This window comes from Schistocerca piceifrons, chromosome 8 (assembly GCF_021461385.2).
Source record: "Schistocerca piceifrons isolate TAMUIC-IGC-003096 chromosome 8, iqSchPice1.1, whole genome shotgun sequence".
In the NCBI taxonomy this organism is placed as follows: Eukaryota; Metazoa; Arthropoda; class Insecta; order Orthoptera; family Acrididae; genus Schistocerca; species Schistocerca piceifrons.
In genome coordinates this window covers 144,981,163-145,006,656 of record NC_060145.1, presented here as the reverse complement: position 1 = coordinate 145,006,656, position 25,494 = coordinate 144,981,163, and the positions used below count along the sequence as shown (strand labels likewise).

General features: G+C 47.7%; 1 protein-coding gene across 1 annotated transcript in view; it reads right to left on the bottom strand.

The window, feature by feature from the left end:
* LOC124712137 (vitamin K-dependent protein C-like) overlaps positions 1-25,494 on the bottom strand; it is an 82,474-nt gene that overhangs the window by 16,402 nt on the left and 40,578 nt on the right. Inside the window, exon 2 of the mRNA XM_047242436.1 lies at positions 13,624-13,777. Within this exon, the coding sequence (XP_047098392.1) occupies positions 13,624-13,777 (154 nt within the window). The remainder of the gene's footprint in view (positions 1-13,623; positions 13,778-25,494) is intronic.

The following is a 25,494-nucleotide window of genomic DNA, read 5'->3' as shown; positions in this document are numbered from 1 at the left end:
CGCTATCATATAATCATACAATAAAAGATCCTTCTTTCTATGTATTCGTAGTATATTACATTTGTCTATGTTAAGGGTCAGTTGCCACTCCCTGCACCAAGTGCCTATCCGCTGCAGATCTTCCTGCATTTCACTACAATTTTCTAATGCTGCAACTTCTCTGTATACTACAGCATCATCCGCGAAAAGCCGCATGGGACTTCCGACACTATCTACTAGGTCATTTATATACACTCCTGGAAATGGAAAAAAGAACACATTGACACCGGTGTGTCAGGCCCACCATACTTGCTCCGGACACTCCGAGAGGGCTGTACAAGCAATGATCACACGCACGGCACAGCGGACACACCAGGAACCGCGGTGTTGGCCGTCGAATGGCGCTAGCTGCGCAGCATTTGTGCACCGCCGCCGTCAGTGTCAGCCAGTTTGCCGTGGCATACGGAGCTCCATCGCAGTCTTTAACACTGGTAGCATGCCGCGACAGCGTGGACGTGAACCGTATGTGCAGTTGACGGACTTTGAGGGAGGGCGTATAGTGGGCATGCGGGAGGCCGGGTGGACGTACCGCCGAATTGCTCAACACGTGGGGCGTGAGGTCTCCACAGTACATCGATGTTGTCGCCAGTGGTCGGCGGAAGGTGCACGTGCCCGTCGACCTGGGACCGGACCGCAGCGACGCACGGATGCACGCCAAGACCGTAGGATCCTACGCAGTGCCGTAGGGGACCGCACCGCCACTTCCCAGCAAATTAGGGACACTGTTGCTCCTGGGGTATCGGCGAGGACCATTCGCAACCGTCTCCATGAAGCTGGGCTACGGTCCCGCACACCGTTAGGCCGTCTTCCGCTCACGCCCCAACATCGTGCAGCCCGCCTCCAGTGGTGTCGCGACAGGCGTGAATGGAGGGACGAATGGAGACGTGTCGTCTTCAGCGATGAGAGTCGCTTCTGCCTTGGTGCCAATGATGGTCGTATGCGTGTTTGGCGCCGTGCAGGTGAGCGCCACAATCAGGACTGCATAAGACCGAGGCACACAGGGCCAACACCCGGCATCATGGTGTGGGGAGCGATCTCCTACACTGGCCGTACACCACTGGTGATCGTCGAGGGGACACTGAATAGTGCACGGTACATCCAAACCGTCATCAAACCCGTCGTTCTACCATTCCTAGACCGGCAAGGGAACTTGCTGTTCCAACAGGACAATGCACGTCCGCATGTATCCCGTGCCACCCAACGTGCTCTAGAAGGTGTAAGTCAACTACCCTGGCCAGCAAGATCTCCGGATCTGTCCCCCATTGAGCATGGTTGGGACTGGATGAAGCGTTGTCTCACGCGGTCTGCACGTCCAGCACTAACGCTGGTCCAACTGAGGCGCCAGGTGGAAATGGCATGGCAAGCCGTTCCACAGGACTACATCCAGCATCTCTACGATCGTCTCCATGGGAGAATAGCAGCCTGCATTGCTGCGAAAGGTGGATATACACTGTACTAGTGCCGACATTGTGCATGCTCTGTTGCCTGTGTCTATGTGCCTGTGGTTCTGTCAGTGTGATCATGTGATGTATCTGACCCCAGGAATGTGTCAATAAAGTTTCCCCTTCCTGGGACAATGAATTCACGGTGTTCTTATTTCAATTTCCAGGAGTGTATATTGTGAAAAGCAATGGTCCCATAACACTCCCCTGTGGCACGCCAGAGGTTACTTGAACGTCTGTAGACGTCTCTCCATTGATAACAATATGCTGTGTTCCGTTTGCTAAAAACTCTTCAATCCAGCCACACAGCTGGTCTGATATTCCGTAGGCTCTTACTTTGTTTATCAGGCGACAGTGCGGAACTGTATCGAACGCCTTCCGGAAGTCAAGAAAAATAGCATCTACCTGGGAGCCTGTATCTAATATTTTCTGGGTCTCATGAACAAATAAAGCGAGTTGGGCCTCATACGATCGCTGTTTCCGAAATCCATGTTGATTCCTACATAGTAGATTCTGAGTTTCCAAAAACGACATGATACTCGAGCAAAAAACATGTTCTAAAATTCTACAAAAGATCGACGTCAGAGATATAGGTCTATAGTTTTGCGCATCTGCTCGACGACCCTTCTTGAAGACTGGAACTACCTGTGCTCTTTTCCAATCATTTGGAACCTTCCGTTCCTCTAGAGACTTGCGGTACACGGCTGTTAGAAGGGGGGCAAGTTCTTTCGCGTACTCTGTGTAGAATCGAATTTGTATCCCGTCAGGTCCAGTGGACTTTCCTCTGTTGAGTGATTCCAGTTGATTTTCTATTCCTTGGACACTTATTTCGATGTCAGCCATTTTTTCGTTTGTGCGAGGATTTAGAGAAGGAACTGCAGTGCGCGGTCTTCCTCTGTGAAACAGCTTTGGAAAAAGGTGTTTAGTATTTCAGCTTTACGCGTGTCATCCTCTGTTTCAATGCTATCATCATCCCGGAGTGTCTGGATATGCTGTTTCGAGCCACTTACTGATTTAACGTAAGACCAGAACTTCCTAGGATTTTCTGTCAAGTCGGTACATAGAATTTTACTTTCGAATTCACTGAACGCTTCACGCATAGCCCTCCTTACGCTAACTTTGACATCGTTTAGCTTCTGCTTGTCTGAGAGGTTTTGGCTGCGTTTAAACATAGAGTGAAGCTCTCTTTGCTTTCGCAGTAGTTTCCTAACTTTGCTGTTGTACCACGGTGGGTTTTTCCCGTCCCTCACAGTTTTAGTCGGCACGTACCTGTCTAAAACGCATTTTACGATTGCCTTGAACTTTTTCCATAAACACTCAACATTGTCAGTGTCGGAACAGAAATTTTCGTTTTGATCTGTTAGGTAGTCAGAAATCTGCCTTCTATTACTCTTGCTAAACAGATAAACCTTCCTCCCTTTTTTTATATTCCTACTAACTTCCATATTCAGGGATGCTGCAACGGCCTTATGATCACTGATTCCCTGTTCTGTACATACAGAGTCGAAAAGTTCGGGTCTGTTTGTTATCAGTAGGTCAAAGATGTTATCTCCACGAGTCGGTTCTCTGTTTAATTACTCGAGGTAATTTTCGGATAGTGCACTCAGTATAATGTCACTCGATGCTCTGTGCCTACCACCCGTCCTAAACAGCTGAGTGTCCCAGTCTATATCTGGTAAATTGAAATCTCCACCTAAGACCTGAGAAAATTTATGTGAAATGTATTCCAAATTTTCTCTCAGTTGTTCTGCCATTAATGCTGCTAGGTCGGTAGGTCGGTAAAAGGAGCCAATTATTAACCTAGCTCGGTTGTTGAGTGTAACCTCCACCCATAATAACTCACAGGAACTATCCACTTCTATTTCACTACAGGATAAACTACTAGTAACAGCGACGAACACTCCACCACCGGTTGCATGCAATCTATCCTTTCTAAACACCGTCTGTACCTTTGTAAAAATTTCGGCAGAATTTATCTCTGGCTTCACGTGTGTGCCACTAGGTCAAAAACAAATATACATTAAATGTTTTGTATCACGGAAAGCTATCGGAATAGGACAAATCTTCGTTTGAGACATTTTGCTTCCAGTGAGCGTTCCTGTCATATCCCTCAATAATGATCGTTAATCCTGGAACATCTTGTGTTGTTGAGGCTCATTGTCCTCCAATTTGGTAGCTGTACATTCGTTACAGCGCTTATGCGACAAGTGCGTTTATTAGACTTCGTGAAGTTCATGCGACCACAAATATTTCGCCGGCCGGTGTGGCCGAGCGGCTCTAAGCGCTTCAGTCTGGAACCGCGCGACCGCTACGGTCGTAGGTTCGAATACTGCCTCGGGCGTGGATGTGTGTGATGTCCTTAGGTTAGTTAGGTGTAAGTAGTTCTAAGTTCTAGGGGACTGATGACCTCAGATGTTAAGTCCCATAGTGCTCAGAGCCATTTGAACCATTTTTGAACAAATATTTCCAGTCCACTGTCGCTACGAATGAAACAGTTGCACCCGTATGAATTCACAATTCTAAGTTGCCGCATTGGACCTGCTGACAAAAACTTACATGATATTCTCCAAGACACATAATGACCTAAGTTCGCAGGCACGACGAGCAGTCATCAGGAATGATATAGCGACAACGTTGAAGCAGTAAACGACCAGATTACATCGTCACACTTACCGACTAGTGAAAGAGTGATGGTGTATCGTACGGCCTAAATTTTGCGGGTTATCTCATCATCATCTAAGTCTGTGTAGATGGTCTCAACAAACTATGCTTCATCAACACAAGTTAACGATTTTACTTGATTAGACGTTGTCAATCCAACAAGAGATTAAGAAAAAAAAGTAGGTTATTATTTCATAGAAGGGGAGCTGTCATTCGATGCAGGTCCTATCTGTTCCAACAGGCTGTTCGTATACTCTGAAAAGTCGCTTGTTACACCCACTCCTAACTTGTCTATGCTGCAGTAACGTCAGACCATCGGTATATCCGTCCTTCTCATCCTCGTTCTTCGCCTAGCTCGACTGATCCAGTGGAGACACTCTCAGAAAAATATAACTCTGACAACACATGATTTTATGATGGACAATTTTCCCTTTTTGTGATGCACCGCCTTGGTCTGTTCCACCTGTTTCCTAACGCCGCACTCGTACCTCGTGACATGATTACTCGCGTTTTTTGTGGGCACCTTATCCCTACTGCTCAACTATGGGTTCTCATGGCTGCTGTCAGCTATCGTCAATTATGATTGTTATGCTCAATCAGACTTCAGGTACCTCGCGATCCCAAGCTCGGGTCATAATACTGTTTCCACCAACCGCACTTCAATACGATTGACATCGATGTACGTATGTGTTCACCTGCTTCGTTGTCTTTATCATTACTGTAATCGGCAAATTTGCAATCGAATGCATTAATTTAGTACAAACTGATTTTTACAGTGTCACGTTTAGTTACAGTAAATGTACAGAAAGCAACTGTTCTTTGATATTCTGAATTTAGCCTTTGTGTTTGGGTCTCAGTCTTGTGTTCAGGTGAACTGAGATATCCGTGTTTATCACAGCCAGACAAATCAACTGTGGCCGAACATTGTATTGTTACAAGGCATTCAATGAACTACAGTGATGCGAAGATTCTAAGATCCACCTCTTCCTTTTGGGATTCTGTCTTCAAAGAAACTATAGAGTTTAGATTAGCTAACGATTTAACAAACGGAGACAATAGTTTTAATTTGGACAAAGCATGGAATCCGGCTGTTGGGATAATTAAACTGCAGAGAAGTCGTCATGGTGTAATCGCCGCAGAACATACATCGATAAGCAAATCGAATGTCTGTACGCCTTCGCCACATGCTTCGTGTGTGTAAACGTATCTTTTTTCTGCCGACCTGCGTGTGTGACTCGCAGGCGCGTACCACCGCGGTGGTGCATATAATGCCGCACTTGGGACGCTCGTATCGGTCTTGCAATTCAATATTTCCGAGGGTAAACAATCGTGAATGAAGTATCATTCAACGAGATTATACATGTATGAAAGTTACTATGTAGAAAGTTTCACGTACGAGGAATACCCGCACATTCAGCTTAATTATTGGCTTGCCGCTGGAAGAGCTGTTCTTGCCGGACAAATGTATCGTGAGAGGTTTCCTAACCGTCGCGTTCGATCTACAACAACATTTTACGCCGTGGAGAGGCGCTTGATGCCGTATGGTGCATGTTTAGCGGCTCGAGGACATAGTAGCTGGAGCCGACGGTCGACGTACAGTGCGGGTGACTAAGAGAATCTGCGACAAACTGGGTCAGAGGACCAAAGAATAAGCACCACGTCTCTCGATCGGTCGGGATATCACAATCTGTTGCTACGATGAGGTCTGCACAGAAGCCATTTCCATGCTAAAGGTACAAACATTGTCGCCGAGACTAGCAGCAGAGGCTGTACTTCTGCAAATTTATCCCACTGTCCACCGACGAAGCCTATTTCACGAAGGACGGCATAGCGAATTTGTGTAGCCGAGACGAGTGGACAGAAGAAAACGCCCGGTGGGACGAGGGTATCAACAACAACGCTGTTCAATATCTGGTGTAATGTTATAGATCGGTATCTCACAGAGGTACATGTGCTACCACCAAGGCTGACAGGAGAGCGATGTGTGCGTTCCCTGGATGTTATGTTACTGGAATTTTAGGAAGATGTTAGTTTGGCCTCTCATATGAACCAGTGGCACATGGATGACGGAGCCCCCGCTCATTTCAGCGGCACTGTGTCACGCTCCTGGACTGTTCCTTCCTTTCCAGACGGATTGGTCCTGGAGGCCTTGTAGCGTGGCCAGCTAGATCGTCAGACCTTAATCCACTGTTTTTCTTTCCTTTCTTTTATTTGTGAGGCGATCTGAGATCTGTGATTTATGAAGGAAGGATTGTTGATGTCAAAATGTTAGACGCACAATACAACAGGACTGTGATATTATGCGAAGAGATACGGATATGACGGATTATGTCCAGCAATCCTTTGTGCAAAAGAGTTGAATTTTGCCACATACACCGTGTCTATCATTCTGAAATTTACTTAAGAAACGCCAATGCAGCTACTGGTCATGTATTTCTATGTTAGATTAGCTTTATACAGCTGTACTGTATTCGCCTGGATTAACTGAGACATAACTGAGTAGTCGTGTTTTGTATTCTGACTCTTTGTACTCGTTCCTTAAGAATAAATCCAGGTCACAAAAATCACATGTTAAAACATGCATACATAGTAATGCAGTTCCTCCTCAGTTTCCTTTCCCTATGCCAACTAGCCACGATACGTAATACCGGCTGGTTAAAACGGAAATAGATAGATGTGGATGTTGTCATTGATGGCACTGCCACGCACACCGTCGCACTACTCACCTTCTGATCGGCAGCATCTACTACCTACAACACTTGCATGTTGCGCAGTGTTGCTGTTCTTAGTCCTTGGCCAAAATAGGCACACAGGAGCACCCAAAAGCCCGCTTCACATTTCTCGATGTTATAAAGTGTCGATTATTTTGAGAGGTGGTAGTACTCATCGAAATAAGAAACATGTGTCCAATAAACATGTTTCTAGAAATGTATACTTTCTGACATAAGTCCAAAAGTCTAATGAACAGCCGGCCGGAGTGGTCGAGCGGTTCTAGGCGCTACAATCAGGAACCGCGCGACCGCTACGGCCGCAGGTTCGAATCCTGCCTCGGGCATGGACGTGTGTGATGTCCTTAGGTTAGTTGGGTTAAAGTAGTTCTAAGTTCTGGGGGACTGATGACCTCATCAGTTAAGTCCCATAGTGCTCAGAACCATTTGAACCAATCTAATGAACGTGGGTCCGGAAATGCATACTTTCTGTGATAAAAACATGTTTATAGGAGGTGTTCAACGTGACACCTATTCATGACAATGCACCCCTCTGCCCTCCGGCATGAGGAATGACCCACGCTTTGAAGTATCCCATGTTGTTTTTGTACCTGTTGGCACTCATTGAAGATGCGACCTTGGAGTGGCTGCACATCATTGATTCGCGTGGTGTAGATCAATTCCTTCAAGTGTCCCCACAACCAAAAGTCTAGGGAATTGAGGTCTGAGGAACGAGCAGGCCAAGGCGTGGCGCCCGCTGACCAATCCAGTGGTCCTGAAACTACTGTGTCTGATGTTCATGCACAGTGTGACGAAAGTATGCTGGTGCGTCATCACGCATGAACCACATTTCTATTCGTTGCTGCAATGGCACAGCCTCCCGCAAGGTAGGAAATACATTAAATGAGAAAGTGCAGGTAATGTGCTCCAGTTAACCATTGTAATAGCACATATGGTCCTATTAATCTGTCGCTAAGTACGCTTGCCCGTATGTTGACTGAAAATCGGTGTTGGTGCCCTGTTTCCTGAATGTCTTGGGGATTTAAATCTGGCCATACATGCTGTTTACGGAAATTCACAACACCATCTCTTGTGAACCCTGCCTCACCGGTAAATAAAATCTTGCATGTGAACAGTAGATCTTCGGCAAACTTCTGCTACAGGCATTGAAAGAACCGCCATCTGCCGTGATGATCCTGTGGCCTTAGGACCTGAGTGCACTGTAGATGATATGGGTACAGCAAGTGTTAATGTGTTAATGAAGTAACCACCCCCCAGATAAAAGAGTGCGACACGCCTTCCACGGCTGCTAATTTTCGCACACTTGTCCAAGGGGTTTCTTTCACTGAACGTAGCACACGCTCCTCCGTGTCAGGAGTGTGGACTGTGAGGTGCCTTCGTGAATCAGGCTTGTCCAAGGGTATCTGTGTCCCTCAGATGCTGGGAAAGGTAGCTGAACACATTATCAGAGAGCACGTTCTCAGCGAAGAAGGCATGGACTCATAGCTTACGTCCATTTGCATAGCAGAATATCGTAAACATCATTTCACTTGTGGAGTACTAGGCTTCCAATGCTAGCAATTGGTGGAAGAGAGAGAATGTAAAGGTACTGTTCCATATGTACGTACACACACCTCATTAACGGTAAATACGTTTGGAAGAAGGTAAAACATCGTGATACGTTCCCAGGCTTGACAGTAGCGTACAATAAGGCTCACAAACATGTCAAAAACTAACGTAGCCTGCAACACGACTTGAACCACACGACTGACTATAGCATACCTAATGGCAGATAGATTACAGTGAGTAAAAGATCATAATACATTGCCTAGACATCTGACAGGGGGCGAATGCAATTCCATCAGGACAATGTGCCATACCACACATCCAGCATTGCTACAGAGTGGCTCCAGGAACACTCTTCTGAGTTTAAACGCTTCCGCTGGCCACCAAATTCCCCAGACATGAACTTTATTGGGCACATCTGGGGGTGGTACTACAGAGTGACTTCAGGAACACTCTTCTGAGTTTAAACACTTCTGTGGCCATCAAATTCCCCAGACATGAACTTTATTGGGCATATCTGGGGTTGCCTTGCAACATGCTGTTCAGAAGAGATCTCCACCCCCTCGTACTCTTACGGATTTAAGGACAGCCCTGCAGGATTAATGGCGACAGTTGCCTCCAGCACTACTATAGAAAATAGTCGAGTCCATACCACGTCGTGTTGCGGCACTTCTGCCTTCTTGCGGTGTATATGTTCCATAACAAATCGCTCATTACATTCGTCTTGAACTGGAACTATTGAATTAACTCATAATTTACTTTACAATAACGAGTCGCCATGACAAAGATGGGAACCATTGCAACAATACTCTCATGAAACGCATAGCTGCAACTGCTGGAACCAATTACACTACTGGCCATTAAAATTGCTACACCAAGAAGAAATGAACGGGTATTCATTGGACAAATACATTATACTAGAACTGATATGTGGTTACATTTTCACGCCATTTGGGTGCATACATCCTGAGAAATCGGTACCCAGAACAACCACCTCTGGCCGTAATAACGGCCTTGATACGCTTGGGCATTGAGTCAAACAGAGCTTGGACGGCGTGTGCAGGTACAGCTGCCCATACATTTCAACACGATACCGCAGTTCATCAAGAGTAGTGACTGGCGTATTGTGACGAGCCAGACGCTCGGTCACCATTGACCAGACGTTTTCAATTCGTGAGAGATCTGGAGAATGTGCTGGCTAGGGCAGCAGTCGAACATTATCTGCATCCAGAAAGGCACGTACAGGACCTGCAACATGCGGTCGTGCATTATCCTGCTGAAATGTAGGGTTTCACAGGTATCGAATGAAGGGTAGAGCCACGGGCCGTAATACATTTGAAATGTAACGTCCACTGTTCAAAGTGCCGTCAATGCGAACAAGAGGTGACCGAGACGTGTAACCAATGGCACCCCATACCATCATGCCGGGTGCTACGCCAGTATGGTGATGACGAATACACGCTTCCAATGCGCATTCACCGCGATGTCGACAAACACAGATGCGACCATCATGATGCTGTAAACAGAAACTGGTTTCATCCGAAAAACATGACGTTCTTCCATTCGTGCACCCAGGTTAGTGGTTGGGTACACCATCGCAGGCGCTCCTGTGTGTGATGCAGCGTCAAGAGTAACCGCAGCCATTGTCTCCGAGCTGATAGTCCATGCTGCTGCGAACGTCGTCGAACTGTTCTTGCAGATGGTTGTCTTGCAAACGTCCCCATCTGTTGACTCAGGGATCGAGACGTGGCTGCACGATCCGTTACAGCCATGCGGATAATGTGCCTGTCATCTCGACTGCTAGTGATACGAGGCAGTTGCGATCCAGCACGGCGTTCCGTATTACCCTCCTGAACTCACCGATTCCATATTCTGCTAACAGTCATTGGATCTCGACCAACGCGAGCATCAATGTCGCGATACGATAAACCGCAATCGCGATAGGCTATAATCCGGAAACGTGATGGTACACATTTCTCCTCCTTACACGATGCATCACAACAACGTTTCACCAGGCAACGCCGGTCAACTGCTGTTTGTGTATGAGAAAGCGGTTGGAAACTTTCCTCATGTCAGCACGTTGTAGGTGTCGCCACCGGCTCCAACCTTGTGTGAATGCTCTGAAAAGCTAATCATTTGCATGTCACAGCATCTTCTTTCTGTCGGTTAAATTTCGCGTCTGTAGCACGTCATATTCGTGGTGTAGCAATTTTAATGGCCAGTAGTGTGTGTTCTAAGCTGTAATATGTGACATAATACACTTTAACAACAAAGTTTCGGCACCCGAATTTAGACATAAATCTGCGAGGGACGTTCAGTAAGTAATGAAAGACATATTTTTCCAAAACCAAGCTGGTTTTAATTAGGAGTCTAATACACAAAACTATTCCTCTCTCTTTTGAGTAAAAAACCCTATTTTTCAATGCGGCGGCCTTACGTCACCTTACCGGGAGGACGTGTATGCCCACATGGTACCACGCTACTGGTCGATGTCAGAAACAAAGTCTTGCGTCGTCAGTAAGCTCCCCATCTTGTACGTAATGCTTTGTTCAAATGGCTCTGAGCACTATGGGACTTAACTTCTGAGGTCATCAGTCCCCTAGAACTTAGAACTGCTTAAACCTAACCAACCTAAGAACACCACAAACATCGATGCCTGAGCCAGAATTCGAACCTGCGACCGTCGCGGTCGCGCTGTCCCAGACTGTAACGCCCAGAACCGCTCAGCCACTCCGGCCGGCGTACGAACTGCTTCTCAGGAAGTGCATCCTGCATTGTGCCAAACAGATGCGAGTCGGTGGGTGCGAGATCATAGTTGTAGGCTGGATGAGGAAGAACAGTTCAATCAAGTTTGTGAGCTCCTCTCAGTGCTTAGACTTGTGAGCTGTTGTGCGACGAACACTCTGACATCTTGAGTGTCCTGAGGGTTGATCATTGCACTATGAGGGATCAAACAGAGCAGCAGCTTTAGAGTCCCAGAAGACTTTACCGGCTGAGGGCGCGGGTTTGAAGCCTTTGCTTTGGACGAGAGGTAGTGTGGCGCCACTTCACGGATTGAACTTTTGTTTCTGATTCGAAGGCATGAACCAATGTTTGATTGCTTGAAACGATGTTCGACAAAAAATTATCACGATCAACCTCGCAATGCACAAGGAGTTCCGCACAGATCGGCCTTCATTGCTCTTTATTGTCTTCTCTTAGGCAAAGAGGTACCCAGCGGGTACACACCTTTGAGTATTCCAACTGGTGGACGAGTGTGTCGGCTCTACCAACAGAGACGTCCAGTTGAACAGCGAGGCGTTTGTGATTCGTCAGTCACTTTGAATGAGAGTGGCCGCATGTTCCAGCATTGCAGGAGTCAGGAGACATAGCCGTGTGCTGCCGTACGGCACGCCGAAGATCAGGCGCGTTTGGTGACCTCATTGCCATGGTGACAAACGCCTCGCCCAACTTGATACCGTGATTTAGCTCACTCTCTCGTCTCCGTGACATTCTGCGAGTACCTACTACACTACTGGCCATTAAAATTGCTACAGCACGAACATGACGTGCTACAGACGCGAAGTTTAACCGACAGGAAGAAGATGCTGTGATATGCAAATGATTATCTTTTCAGAGCACTCACACAAGGTTGGAGCCGGTGGCGACACCTACAACGTGCTGACATGAGGAAGGTTTCCAACCGATTCCTCATACACAAACAGCAGTTGACCGGCGTTGCCTGGTGAAACGTTGTTGTGATGCTTCGTGCAATGAGGAGAAATGGCTACCATCATTTTTCCGACTTTGATAAAGGTCGGATTGTAGTCTATCGCGATTGTAGTTTATGGTATCGCGACATTGCTGTTCGCGTTGGTCGAGATCCAATGACTGTTAGCAGAATATGTAATCGGTTGGTTCAGGAGGGTAATACGGAGCGCCGTGCTGGATCGCAACGGCCTCGTATCACTAGCAGTCGAGATAACAGGTAGCTTATCCGCATGGCTGTAACGAACCGTGCAACCACGTCTCGATCCCTGAGTCAACAGATGGGGACGTTTGCAAGACAACAACCATCTGCACGAACAGTTCGACGACGTTTCCAGCAGCATGGACTATCAGCTAGGAGACCATGGCTGCGGTTACCCTTGACACTGCATCACACACAGGAGCGCCTGCGATGGTGTACCCAACCACTAACCTGGGTGCACGAATGGAAGAACGTCATGTTTTTCGGATGAAACCAGTTTCTGTTTACAGCATCATGATGGTCGCATCTGTGTTTGTCGACATCGCGGTGAATGCGCATTGGAAGCGTGTATTCGTCATCACCATACTGGCGTATCACCCGGCATGATGGTATGGGGTGCCATTGGTTACACGTCTCGGTCACCTCTTGTTCGCATTGACGGCACTTTGAACAGTGGACGTTACATTTCAAATGTATTACGGCCCGTGGCTCTACCCTTCATTCGATACCTGCGAAACCCTACATTTCAGCAGGATATTGCACGACCGCATGTTGCAGGTCCTGTACGGGCCTTGTTGGATACAGGAAATGTTCGACTGCTGCCATGGACAGCTCGTTCTCCAGATCTGTCACCAATTGAAACGTCTGGTCAATGGTGGCCGAGCAACTGGCTCGTCACAATACGCCAATCACTACTGATGATGAACTGTGGTATCGTGTTGTAGCTGCATGGGCAGCTGTACCTGTACACGCCATCCAAATTCTGTTTGACTCAATGCCCAGGCGTATCAAGGCCGTTATTACGGCCAGAGGTGGTTGTTCTGGGTACTGATTTCTCAGGATCGAAGCACCCAAATTGCGTGAAAATGTAATCACATGTCAGTTCTAGTTTAATATATTTGTCCAATGAATACCCGTTTATCATCTGCATTTCTTCTTGGTGTAGCAATTTTAATGGCCAGTAGTGTAATATCTGTAATGCCATGACTTTCCGCCCAAAGAAACTCGGCTGTCTTCTTGGAATGCACCTCGTTACAGACTCCATTTTGAAGGCTACGTAAAGCACCGCCACCTATCGGAACTTTATGAAACTACAGGGGATGAAGCGGAAGTATTCCACAATATCCCACAAGAAATTCCTAATTTTTTCAACAGAAACTGCCCGAGAAAAATAGCTGCTTTACTTACTGAACGCCACTCGTGTGTTACTTTTGGGAAACCTGATACAAGTCGCCTCCTAGCGGCTGTTGCAACTCACGCGATGGTGCAGTGCGCGGCGGTGAGGACTGAAGCCTTGGAGATGAGCGACCCGCCGCACACGGAGCGCTGGCCGATGACGACGAGCGCCTGGTGGGGGAACTGGCCGACCGCTGCGTCCTGCCCGTTAACGACGCGAGGCAGGGGCCCTCTGTCTGAAGCAACACCTCACGTACTGAAACATATCTGGAGCATTCTCTGCTCTGTTGACCAGTCTGAGAACGTTTACATTACGGTAAAAGATTTCTACTTTTTGAAATACGAGGGTCACTCTAGAAGAAATGCACACTATTTTTGTAGAAATACGGTTTTCATTCTGTATTGAAGTCTTACAGTCTGTAGGTACACCCTTCCCGCTTGTTTTCAAACTTAGTTCAACCTGTTCCCGTGAGTGGTTTCGTCACCCCATGTCTTCAAGATGGCTGCTATACTTGACGTTCATCAACTCCCCCTCCCGGATGATGCCCTCTCTCCCTCCATTTATCCCTCCTATCAACCCTGGTCCTCACCCCCCCTCCTTTCCTGCATCCTTTTCTTGGGCTCACTCTCCCCCCCTTCCATCCTCTTTTTTCCCCACCTACCCTCTTCTGCCCCCCTTCTCTCCCCCGAGTCCTTTTGCATTCCCCCCTCTGCCTTTTCCCATTCCCTCTCTCGTCTGCTCTGCCCCTCTCCCCTTTTGAGTCTTCTCCCTCCTTTGGTTCCCCCCCCCCTTTCGTTTTTCCTCTCCTCCTTCCTTGTTTTCCCCCTCATCTGGCCAAGTCCACCCCCCCCCCCCCCGCCCCATCTGCCCTAGGCTATGGTGTATCCTCTTTGTGCCAGCATTTCAGTGTGGTGTTTACAGTGAGTGTTCAGTGATGTGTCTTTTCCGAAGTGTTGCGAACGGCCATCTACTGTCGCTGGGTGTGATTTTATATCTCTTGCTAACAGAAACCAGACTGTCGCCATGTTTTTTAATTGTCTGTCTATTATGTTACCTGTCTGCATTCTGTGTATTTTATTCGCTTTGCCAACCCTTTGCTTTATGTTTTAACTTTCCACAATTTTCTTACAATTTAAGTCCACGTTTTATCGCCTCCTTTTATTGTTTCTTAACTTCTCGTTACGTTTAAAAAAAGGTCTGTAGGCTGTAGAGCAGCGTAATAACCTGCTGCCAGCCCGCCCCCTTCAGGGGGAATCGAAATGCAACAAAGGAAAAAAAAATGACGTTCGTCAGAAACAACGTTCTGTCATAGAATTCCTGTGCTTTGAAAACGAGACAATGGGAAACATCCACAAGAGATTGAAAAAGGTGTATGGAGACGCTGCTGTCCATCGCAGTACAGTTAGTCGGTGGGTAAGCAGGTTACGTGATGAAAGCGGGCACGGCAATATTGAAGATTGTCCTCGCAACTGCAGACCTCGTACTGCACACACTCCAGACAATGTGCAGGGAGTTAACGAATTGGTGATTGCTGACAGACTCATCACAGTGAACGAATTATCACGCTACCTTGGGATAGGGGAAGCAAGTGTTTGCAGAATACTGATTGTGTTGCCGTTAAGAAAGGTTTGTGTCAGGTGGGTTCCCAGGATGTTGACAGTGGCTCACAAAGAAACAAGAAAAACGGTATGCAGCGAACTTTTGGAACAGTACGAGAATGGTGGAGATGAATTTCTTGGTAGGATTGTGACAGATGATGAAAAATGGCTCCATCATTTTTCACCAGAGACGAAGAGGCAATCAATGGAGTGGCATCATGCAAATTCACCCAAGAAAAGAAAAAAAATTCAAAACCACACCTTCTGCTCGAAAAGCTATGGCTACCGTATTTTACGATTCCGAAGGACTCTTGCTTGTGGACATCATGCCAAGTGAAACCACCATAAATTCTGATGCATATGTGATGACACTGAAGAAGCCGGCCATGGTGGCCGAGCGGTTCTAGGCGCTACAGTCTGGAACCGCGCGACCGTTACGGTCGCAGGTTCGAATCCTGCCTCGGGCATGGATGTGTGTGATGTCCTTAGGTTAGCTAGGTTTAAGTAGTTCTAAGTTCTAGGGGACTGATGACCTCAGATGTTAAGTCCCATAGTGCTCAGAGCCATTTGAACTATTTGACACTGAAGAAACTTCAAGCTCGACTGTGTCGTGTTCGAGCACATCGGCAAAAGCAGGGTGTTTTGCTGTTGCCCGGCAACGCACGGCCACATGTCAGCCAAAAAACCATGTAAGCGATCACAAAACTCGGATGGACAACACTGAAACACCCGCCTTACAGTGCTGACTATCATACAGTCATGTGACTATCACTTCTTTGGGAAACTGAAAGACTCTCTTCCTGGAACAAGGTTAGAAGATGATGATTCCCTTGTGCACGCTGCCAAACAGTGGCTCCAACAGGTTGGTCCAGAATTTTACGTGCGGGTATACAGATTCAAGTTCCTCTGACAAGGGAACCTCCCCATCACACCCCCTCAGATTTAGTTATAAGTTGGCACAGTGGATAGGCCTTAAAAAACTGAACACAGATCAATTGAAAAAACAGGAAGAAGTTGTGTGGAACTGTGAAAAAATAAGCAAAATATACAAACTGAGTAGTTCAAAGGAAGATAGGCAACATTAAGGACAATGGGAAAGCCGGAACGCTGTGGTCTCGTGGTAACGTGAGCAGCTGCGGAATGAAAGGTCTGTGGTTCAAATCTTCCATCGAGTATCAGTCGGCTCGCAGCCGTGCTAGCGTGCGGAGCTGCTCCGCGCGCCGTGTGACGCTCCGCTCTTGGCGGTGTTTACTTCCGCGTCGCGGTGTTTGTATCTATCGAGTCCAGTACTAACGTACACCATGGCGCACTCGTACCGCCGTGCAACGATCAAAGTAACGTTTCAGGCCGAACATCCACGACCCAGAGCTTTCGAAGTCGAACAGTTCATACGTGAGGATCTACGTTTGAACCCCCAGGAGGTAATCGGCATACATTTTTCCATCACTGGAAGTGTTGTCTACATCAAGATGTCGACGGAGGAAATTTGCAATGACATAATTCACCGTCATGCCACCGGACTAAAATTTAAACACTCTGATGGACATATGGGTGCTGTGACAGTCGCCCATGCTGGATTCGGTCTCCGGACATTGCGGGTGTTTGAACTCCCGTTCGAGGTGCCTCAGGATGTGGTCATTGCCGCTTTCCAACCATATGGAACCGTCTTGGGTCACGTCGCGGAGAAGTGGCAAACATTTACGACCTACCCCGTATTAAATGGCGTCAGGCAAATAAAAATTGAGCTGACGAAACATGTCCCATCGTACCTGCTGATTGGCGGTGTGAGGGCCATCGTCATGTATGATGGACAGCCACGAACGTGCGCAGGATGTGGCCAGGAGGGACATGTACGTTCCGAATGCTTACACCGCCGTTTAATACAGACGCCGTTACGTGAAGAGACCCAGGCTTCGACGGTCACGTCCTTACCCATCACCTACGCCAAGGTTTCACAGGACCCCGTCGTACCAATCTCGATTGCGCCAGCAGCATCGTCAACGCCACTCCCCGCAGCACAACGCGCCGAGGACACAAGCACGGCGTCAACTCCAGTGCTCGCTTCAGGACCGTCTGGTTTGCAGACCGAAACCGATGTTCCTGTTGGAACCATGGACGTCGACCTCGGTGTCGTGCCGACGTCTGCTTTTGTCCAGACGGGTTCGGCGTCAGACGACGGGCGACCACATTCTGATTCAGAAGGCCACATCAGAAAACAGCGGTCGCCTCGCAAACACAGGAAACGACGACGAACGCCTTCCGATGACGCCCTTTCTCAGACGGCCCCACGAGATGTCGACCTGATGTCTGACGGTGATCTCCCACATTGCGTCCAGTCACGCGATGTGGCAGCAACAGGAGCCCCTCCTGTGACGCCTACTCTCCCAGCCAGGGACGTGTCCTCGCCGTTGTCAACGAATGATGACGGCGGTCCCCCTGCCACTCATGTTGCGGAATCCACAACACCCGTTCCGGAAGTACGTGACCATCACATGTCCACGTCGTCAGCTTCCTGGACCGATGACGTTGAAGAAGAACAGACTGCCAGCGTGTCTGCACAGGAGTCCACCTCGGCGACACTGGGGCTGGCGCCCCGCCAGTAATTATCACCACGGCGGGACCACCGGCGGGTCTCCACCTGCCGGCTACATCTACCGCACGTTCTGCACATACTGAGGATGGCCGCACGCAGCAATATCGTATCGCCACGATGAATCTTGCCACCATTCGTGCCCCCCATAAACTGGCCATGTTCAGAGACACTATTTACTCTGCGGATGTGGATATAGCACTCTTACAAGAGGTGTTTGTGGCTGACTTCCTAGTTCCCACCGGATACAACGCCCATGTTTCCCCCGCATCCGATACCGGTAGCGGCGTCGCCATCCTGCTACGCGACGGACTCCCTGCAGAGGACGTCATCTACCTCCCCACTGCGCGAGGTATGGCCCTCACACTGTTCGGCGTGCGTATTATTAATATCTACGCTCCGTCCGGCACTGGCCGCCGTCATGACCGACAAACTTTTTTTGCCGAAAGTGTCACACCCCTCTTCACCGGTCCGCAGGACGATTTGGTACTCGGTGGGGATTTTAACTCGACACAAGAGCCCGCGGACCAACTCCCGCGACATTCCCCTTGTGCATCTCTCTCGGTGGTCATCGACCGTCTCCGACTTGTTGACACATGGAAGAAGCTCCACGGAATTCAACCGGGCTATACATTCTACACCTCTCACTCGTCAAGCCGCATAGATCGCATCTACGTTACCCGCTCCCTTGCTGATGGCACACGTCATGCGGAAGTCTGGCCCTTGGCCTTTTCAGACCATTATGCATACCTCTGTGATGTCACTCTCGCCCGACAGCAAGTGTGGCATAGTCGTGGTCTATGGAAACTCAATGTCGCTCACCTGACCTCCTCAGACTGTCGCCGTATGGTCGAAGAAGCGTGGACACGCTGCCACCATCGTCGAGAAGCCTATGACTCCACCTTATCATGGTGGCTCTCCTGTGAAAAGCCGACCCTCAGGAAGACTCTGATGAATTTTGGGAAGGAATTAAAGGCGTGGCAAACTAATACCCTGCACTTCTACTACACCATTCTACGTGACTGTGCGACGATGCCTTTCTCGCCAGCCCGGCAATCGATGGTCCATCGCACGAAGGCACAGATCTCCTTGATCATGCGGCGTAACTTGGAAGGCACTGTAGTCCGTTCTCGAGCTTCTAATCGAATCCCTCAAGAACGTCCGTCGATGTACCACCTCCTTCAGGAAAGACAACGACGACGACGAGCTCTGATCCAAGTCCTCACTGATGTGGAAGGGCGCCGGCACGACACCCAACAAAGCATCGGTCGTGCTCTCCATGCTCATTTTGCCGGGCTATACGCAGCCGTACCGCATTCTGCAGCACTGATCACAGAAGTCGCTCAGCTCACTACGAACACTCTTCCGGAGGATGCTGTGCATGACCTCCAAGACGACGTAACCACAGATGAAGTGGTTGATGCTATCAAGGCGGGTTCCGATAACAGGTCTCCTGGACCTGACGGTATACCCATTGAATTTTATAAAAGTTTTCAGTATTTGTTGGCTTCCACGTGGACGGCAATCGCACAAGAGCTGATGTCACCGAGGACAGTGGTCCCGAGCGCCTTTCTAGAAGGAATTATTATCCCCGTACATAAACCGCGCGGGTTATCGAGGGTCCAGGACTATCGACCAATTACTTTGCTCAACAGCGACAGAAAATATTCACACGGCTACTGGCATCGCGACTCAAGAAGGTCGCACGTTACGTCACATCCTGCGACCAGACTTCCCTAGGAGGCGACAACAACATCCGTACGGCCCTTTGCCGTTACAGAGACATGATAGCATTAGCGCATCATCAGCGTCTCCCTGGCGCCTTGGCTTCACTGGACTTTAGCCAGGCTTTCGACCGTGTTGACCACTTCTATTTACGGACAGTTCTTCAGCATATGGGTTTTCCTGGCGGTTTTGTAACAGTGGTTATGCGCCTTTTGAGTAATGCAACCTCTAAAATCATGTACAATGGTCGTCTTACACCGTCCCTGGTCATCGCACGATCTGTACGGCAAGGATGCCCTCTTTCCACGATTTTGTATGCTTTCGCCTTGGAACCCCTGCTCCAGGGCATGCGCCAACGTTTGGAAGGCATGGCTGTGCAAGGCCACCGTTTTTGTTGTACAGCCTACGCAGACGACATAGTACTATATCTGCGCAGTGAAGATGAAGTACGAGCAGCACTGACATGGGTGGCGACTTACGGCGAAGCGTCGGGGAGCTGCCTCAGTGTGTCAAAATCCAAGGTCCTGCTCATTGGTGAGGGCTTGCCGGAGAGATGCGCTGCCCCCCTTAGTGTCGCCGCCACCATACGGTGTCTTGGACTTGATTTCACAGCAGACCTGCGCCGCTCAGCGGCTATCAATGGTAGACGCTTGCTACAGACAATCAGAGCAAATCTCGCAGATCACCGGCTACGAGCTCTCGACGTTATCCAACGCGCGCAATACGTGAACATGTATCATGCTTCCCGTATACCACACGTGGCTCAAGTACTACCAATCCCAAATCTCCTGGCGCGACGACTGTTGATGGCTTTCGGCTCCTTCGTCAGCTCGGGGATGTTATTCAAGGTGCAGTATGAATCCCTTGCACTGCCACGAGATCGGGGCGGGGTGGGACTCATCCACGTGCCGACTCGTGTCAAGGCACTATACGTCAGCTCCCAACTCAAACTTTGGCATCGTTGCCCGCAGAGCCTTACTAGCCTCCTGCTTCACAACTTTGCACCGGCCTCCTTGTCCGCCCCAGTACTGATATCGACCATTCCAACCCCCTTTTATTACATCCAACGATTTTTCCTGGAGTTCAGTTATATCTACCGGTCCTTACCACTTCCACGTTTGTACCTTACGAAAACAGTCTCTGAATTGTTACAACAGTGCCGCCCGTCCAACCCCATCGAACGTAAGTATCCACAGTACGTGTGGCGACACATATGGAAGGCGATCCATGCGCGTTTTCTCGAATCAGACGTTCAATCAGCGTGGTACATCACCGTGAATGGCAAACAAGTTAACCGAGATCGTCTGCACCGCATCCATCTCGCCGATTCATCCGTCTGCACCCACTGTGGCGTGGATGACACGGATGTCCACCGGTTCCACTGTGGCACAGCGCTAGACGTCTGGACACTTGCGCGGCGAATTTTGGCGTTTCTTACTCGCCAGACACCGGCTCAGATCGACGTCCACATGCTTTTGTACCCCGATAAGACTTTCTACCCCTCCGCCAAAACTAACTCTGTGAATTGGATCTGTGGCCACACGATCCGCTATCTTTTTACTTCAGGCGACAAGTCTACGATAGGATATTGGACTTATCTCAACGAACGTCACTGCGTCCTGATACGCAACCCACGCTATAAACAATATTTTTCTAATTTCTTACGGAGCACTTTCGATGACCCACCTAGTAGCTGGAACGTCCAAGCCCTGAGAAGCTGAAAACTGTATAAAACGAACCGAACTGAATAGATCTGCTACCCAGAACACACGCCTACGCCATGAGAAGACACGTTTGGACGAGCTGGCATGTTGTAGGCGGATACACTTCAGGAGCTCCTGTAAGAACTAGACTTTAACTACAAGTCGCATGACGACTTAAAAAGCTTTTCCTTATTTCTTCCTCATAGTTTGTTCTTAAAGGAAAAAGAAATTTGATTTTGGCTTTGAAAAAAAAAAATTTTTTTGTTCCAAAGGATTGCTTCTTCGCCAACAAGACGAAGGAGACTCATTTTTGTTTACTGGAAAGAGAAACCAGTATAATCGGAGTCTTTGTTTTCTTTAAAAAAAAAACTTTTCCTTATTTATTCCTCACAATTTGTTCTTAAAGTAAAAAGAAATTTGATTTTGGCTTTGAGAAACTTTTTTGTTCCAAAAGATTGCTTCTTCGCCAACAAGACGAAGGAGACTCATTTTTGTTTACTGGAAGGAGAAACCAGTATATTTATTAAAAAAAAAAAGGCGCTGCAGTAAAAAAAAAAAAAAAAAGTGGAAAGTTTAATTTTTTAATTTCAGTTTATGTGACAAACTCTTATGTTTTAATCACTTTTTTGGGAGTGATTATCACATCCACAAGAAAACCTAAATCGGGCAAGGTAGAAGAATCTTTTTACCCATTCGCCAAGTGTACAAGTTAGGTGGGTCGACAACATATTCCTGTCATGTGACGCACATGCCGTCACCAGTGTCGTATAGAATATATCAGATGTGTTTTCCTGTGGAGGAATCGGTTGACCTATGAGCTTGCGATCAAATGTTTTCTGTTCCCATTGGAGAGGCACGTCCTTTCGTCCACTAATCGCACCATTTTGCGATGCGGTTGCAAAACACAGAGACTAAACTTATTACAGTGAACAGAGATGTCAATGAACGAACGGACAGATAATAACTATGCAAAAATAAAGGAAGTAAAATTTTCAGTCGAGGGAAGACTTGAACCAGGGACCTTTCGTTCTGCAGCTGCTCACGCTACCACGGGACCACGGCGCTCCCACGTTGCTGTTCTCCATTATGTTGCTTATGTAGCCCACGGACTACTCGGTTTGTATATTTTGCTCATTTTTTCACAGTTCCACACAACTTCTTCCTGTTTTCTCAGTTGATCTGTGTTCAGTTTATCAAGGCCTATCCACTGCGCCAACTTATAACTAAATCTGAGGGGTGTGCGATGGGGAGGTTCCCTTGTGAGCACTATGGGACTTAACATCTGAGGTCATCAGGCCCCTAGAACTTAGAACTACTTAAACCTAACTAACCTAAGGACATCACACACATCCATGCCCGTGGCAGGATTCGAACCTGCGACCGTAGCGGTCGCGCGGATCCAGACTGAAGCGCCTAGAACCTCTCGGCCACACCGGCCGGCGGTATACAGGTGCTGGTTCCAAGATGGCGTAAGGTAGTTGAGAGGGATAGAAATTATGTGGAGAAATGAAAATATTATTCCTAAAGGATGTATCTACACACTGTAAAACTTTGAAACATGTAGAATAAAAGACAGATTTTTTTTAAAAAATGGTGTGCATTTCTTTTGGAGTGACCCTCGTATTAAAAAGGAAAAAAATCGTACCTCAAATTTGTCAAACGAGTTAGATTAAACCACTTTTTGTTATTAAGATACAAAACCACGGCTGCGGCACAATATTTATTATACGTAATAACGAAGCTGTAGCAAGTGTGAAACTGCAATTTTACGAAGCTACAGAATTTAAAACAGAAACAGTTCAGAGGCCTTATCTATTCTAGGTTTTGTTTGAAAATTATCGAGTTTAAAATTTAACAATTATTGGTCTAAGGAATTATTTGAACATAAATAAAGTACGGATTTACGTACAGAAAAAATGGGATCATTGTTAGTCTTCAGCCAACAGCGATATAAACAATTTTGTAGTCGTGAAAGGTACTGGATGGGCCCTGCTGCCAAAGCTGGAAGCACCGAGTATACATAAAGAACGAGGTGTCTACACCCGGGAGGTTATTCGATCGTTGTCAGTCATACGGAAACGGGCTACGCTCCACTACAGAATGTGCCGTGATTTAGTCTCGCAACAGTGGCCGCATAAGCCTAGGATAGCGTTGAAGATGACTGGCATTTTTGTGTTCCGGTCGAATGACATGTCGCTCATATCTTGCGAAACTGTGTAAAAGCGAATTTAATTGGATTAACGATTTATCTGGAAATCCCGTGCTTTGTTCTCCTGGTTCTGTTTTGTGTACTGCCCGCTATATAGTAGAAAACACTGCGGTTAAGTGTCCGAGACTAATCTCTACTTTTAAGACGACCAGTTAACTTTACAATGATTGGGAACAAAGAGTAGAAATAGTCTCTGACCTGTTTCGAGTGCTGAGAACGATGGGACAAAGTTAAAACATTTTCATACTTATTACTTGTGCGTGTGAACTCTTATCAGAATATGCTGATCTCTTTAATGACAGTAGACATGTACATGGTGGTGGTTCCTGACTCCACTGCATAATTTTGATATCACTTTCGGCGAGCTGAATTGTAAACCTGTGGACTGACGATAATTGAAAAACACGTTCCCCATTTTTGTGTCAGCTCCTGTGGGAGTCAGCAAGAACGAGGAAGGAGAAAGTTGAGAACCCAAAAAAATCTGTACTAAACACTTACTAATTAACAGAAAACTTTATTTCTAAATAGAAAAGAAATTTAGCTTCTCTTGATTGTTGTGTTTCCTGTGCCTCCTACATGCATGTACTTAACACGCTATTACGTAGGGTAAGTATACGTATTACTCAGTACTGATGCTCTCGAAGTCTGCGACCCAACCGGGCAGACCAGCAATGGTCGGCTGGTTAAATCAGCGTTGACAGGGGGCGCTGAACACTTGTCTCCCTGGAGGTGTTGCGCTGCCCGCTCTTTCATTGGTGCATAGGGCAGCGCCTTCTTGACGCCGTCTCGCGGCGCTGCGCTGGTAGGTGTGCAGTCGACGCTTTAGGACTATACATCCATAGCGCTCTCGCAGCTCAAGCTAATAGTTTTCGGACCCTTGTAAAACGTTGTGGTATCCAAAAATCGCACGCGACAACAACGTGCAAAGTTAAAGAACAGACAAAATAAACTTTTACCCATAGCCCCGCCCACAGATGATAGGAGAAAAATATGGAAACACCAAAAATATGAAGCAGTGTTATGCCTAATACGGCGTAGAAAACCAGCTGACGCTCATAACATTTTCCATATGTCTCTGAATGGATAAATACTAATCCTGTACGGTGTTTCAGGAATCTCATATCAAAATTCTTGCTTAATAGTGGCAAGTTCAGATAATGATGACGGGGGTGGATAGCGATCATGAACCCATTCCTTCCACGCAGATCACGAGGGTTCAGTCGTATATATACCTGGTGATGGTTCAAATGGCTCTAGACTGAGAACTACTTAAACCTAACTAACCTAAGGACATCACACACATCCATGCCCGAGGCAGGATTCTAATCTGCGACCGTAGCAGCAGCGCGGTTCCAAACTATACATGGTGACTATGGCAGTCAGGGCAGATGCCATAATTCATCCTCGTACTCAGAGAACTATTCCGGGACTTTGCGAGCTGTGTGAACAGCTGCCCTGGCGCCTTGCGACACTGCATTACCACTGGGGAACAAATACACTACTGGCCATTAAAATTCCTACACCACGAAGATGGCGTACTACAGACGCGACATTTTACCGACAGGAGGAAGATGCTGTGATATGCAAATGATTAGCTTTTCAGAGCATTCACACAAGGTTGGTACCAGTGGTGACACCTACAAAGTCCTGACATGAGGAAAGTTTCCAACCGCTTTCTCATGCACAAACAGCAGTTGACCGGCGTTGCCTGGTGAAAAGTTGTTGTGATGCCTCGTGCAAGGAGACGAAATGCGTACCATCACGTTTCCGACTTTGATAAAGGTCGGATTGTAGCCTATCGCGATTGCGGTTTATCGTACCGTGACATTGCTGCTTGCGTTGGTCGAGATCCAACGACTGTTAGCAGAATACGGAATCGGCGGGTTCAGGAGAGTAATGCGGAACGCCGTGCTGGATTCTAACGGCCTCGTATCACTAAGAGTCGTGATGACAGGCATCTTCTGCGCATGGCTCTACCGGATCGTACAGCCACGTCTCGATCCCTGAGTCAACAGATGGGGACGTTTGCAAGACAACAACCATCTGCACAAACAGTTCGACGACGTTTGCAGCAGCATGGACTATCAGCTCGGAGGCAATGGCTGCGGTTACCCTTGACGCTGCATC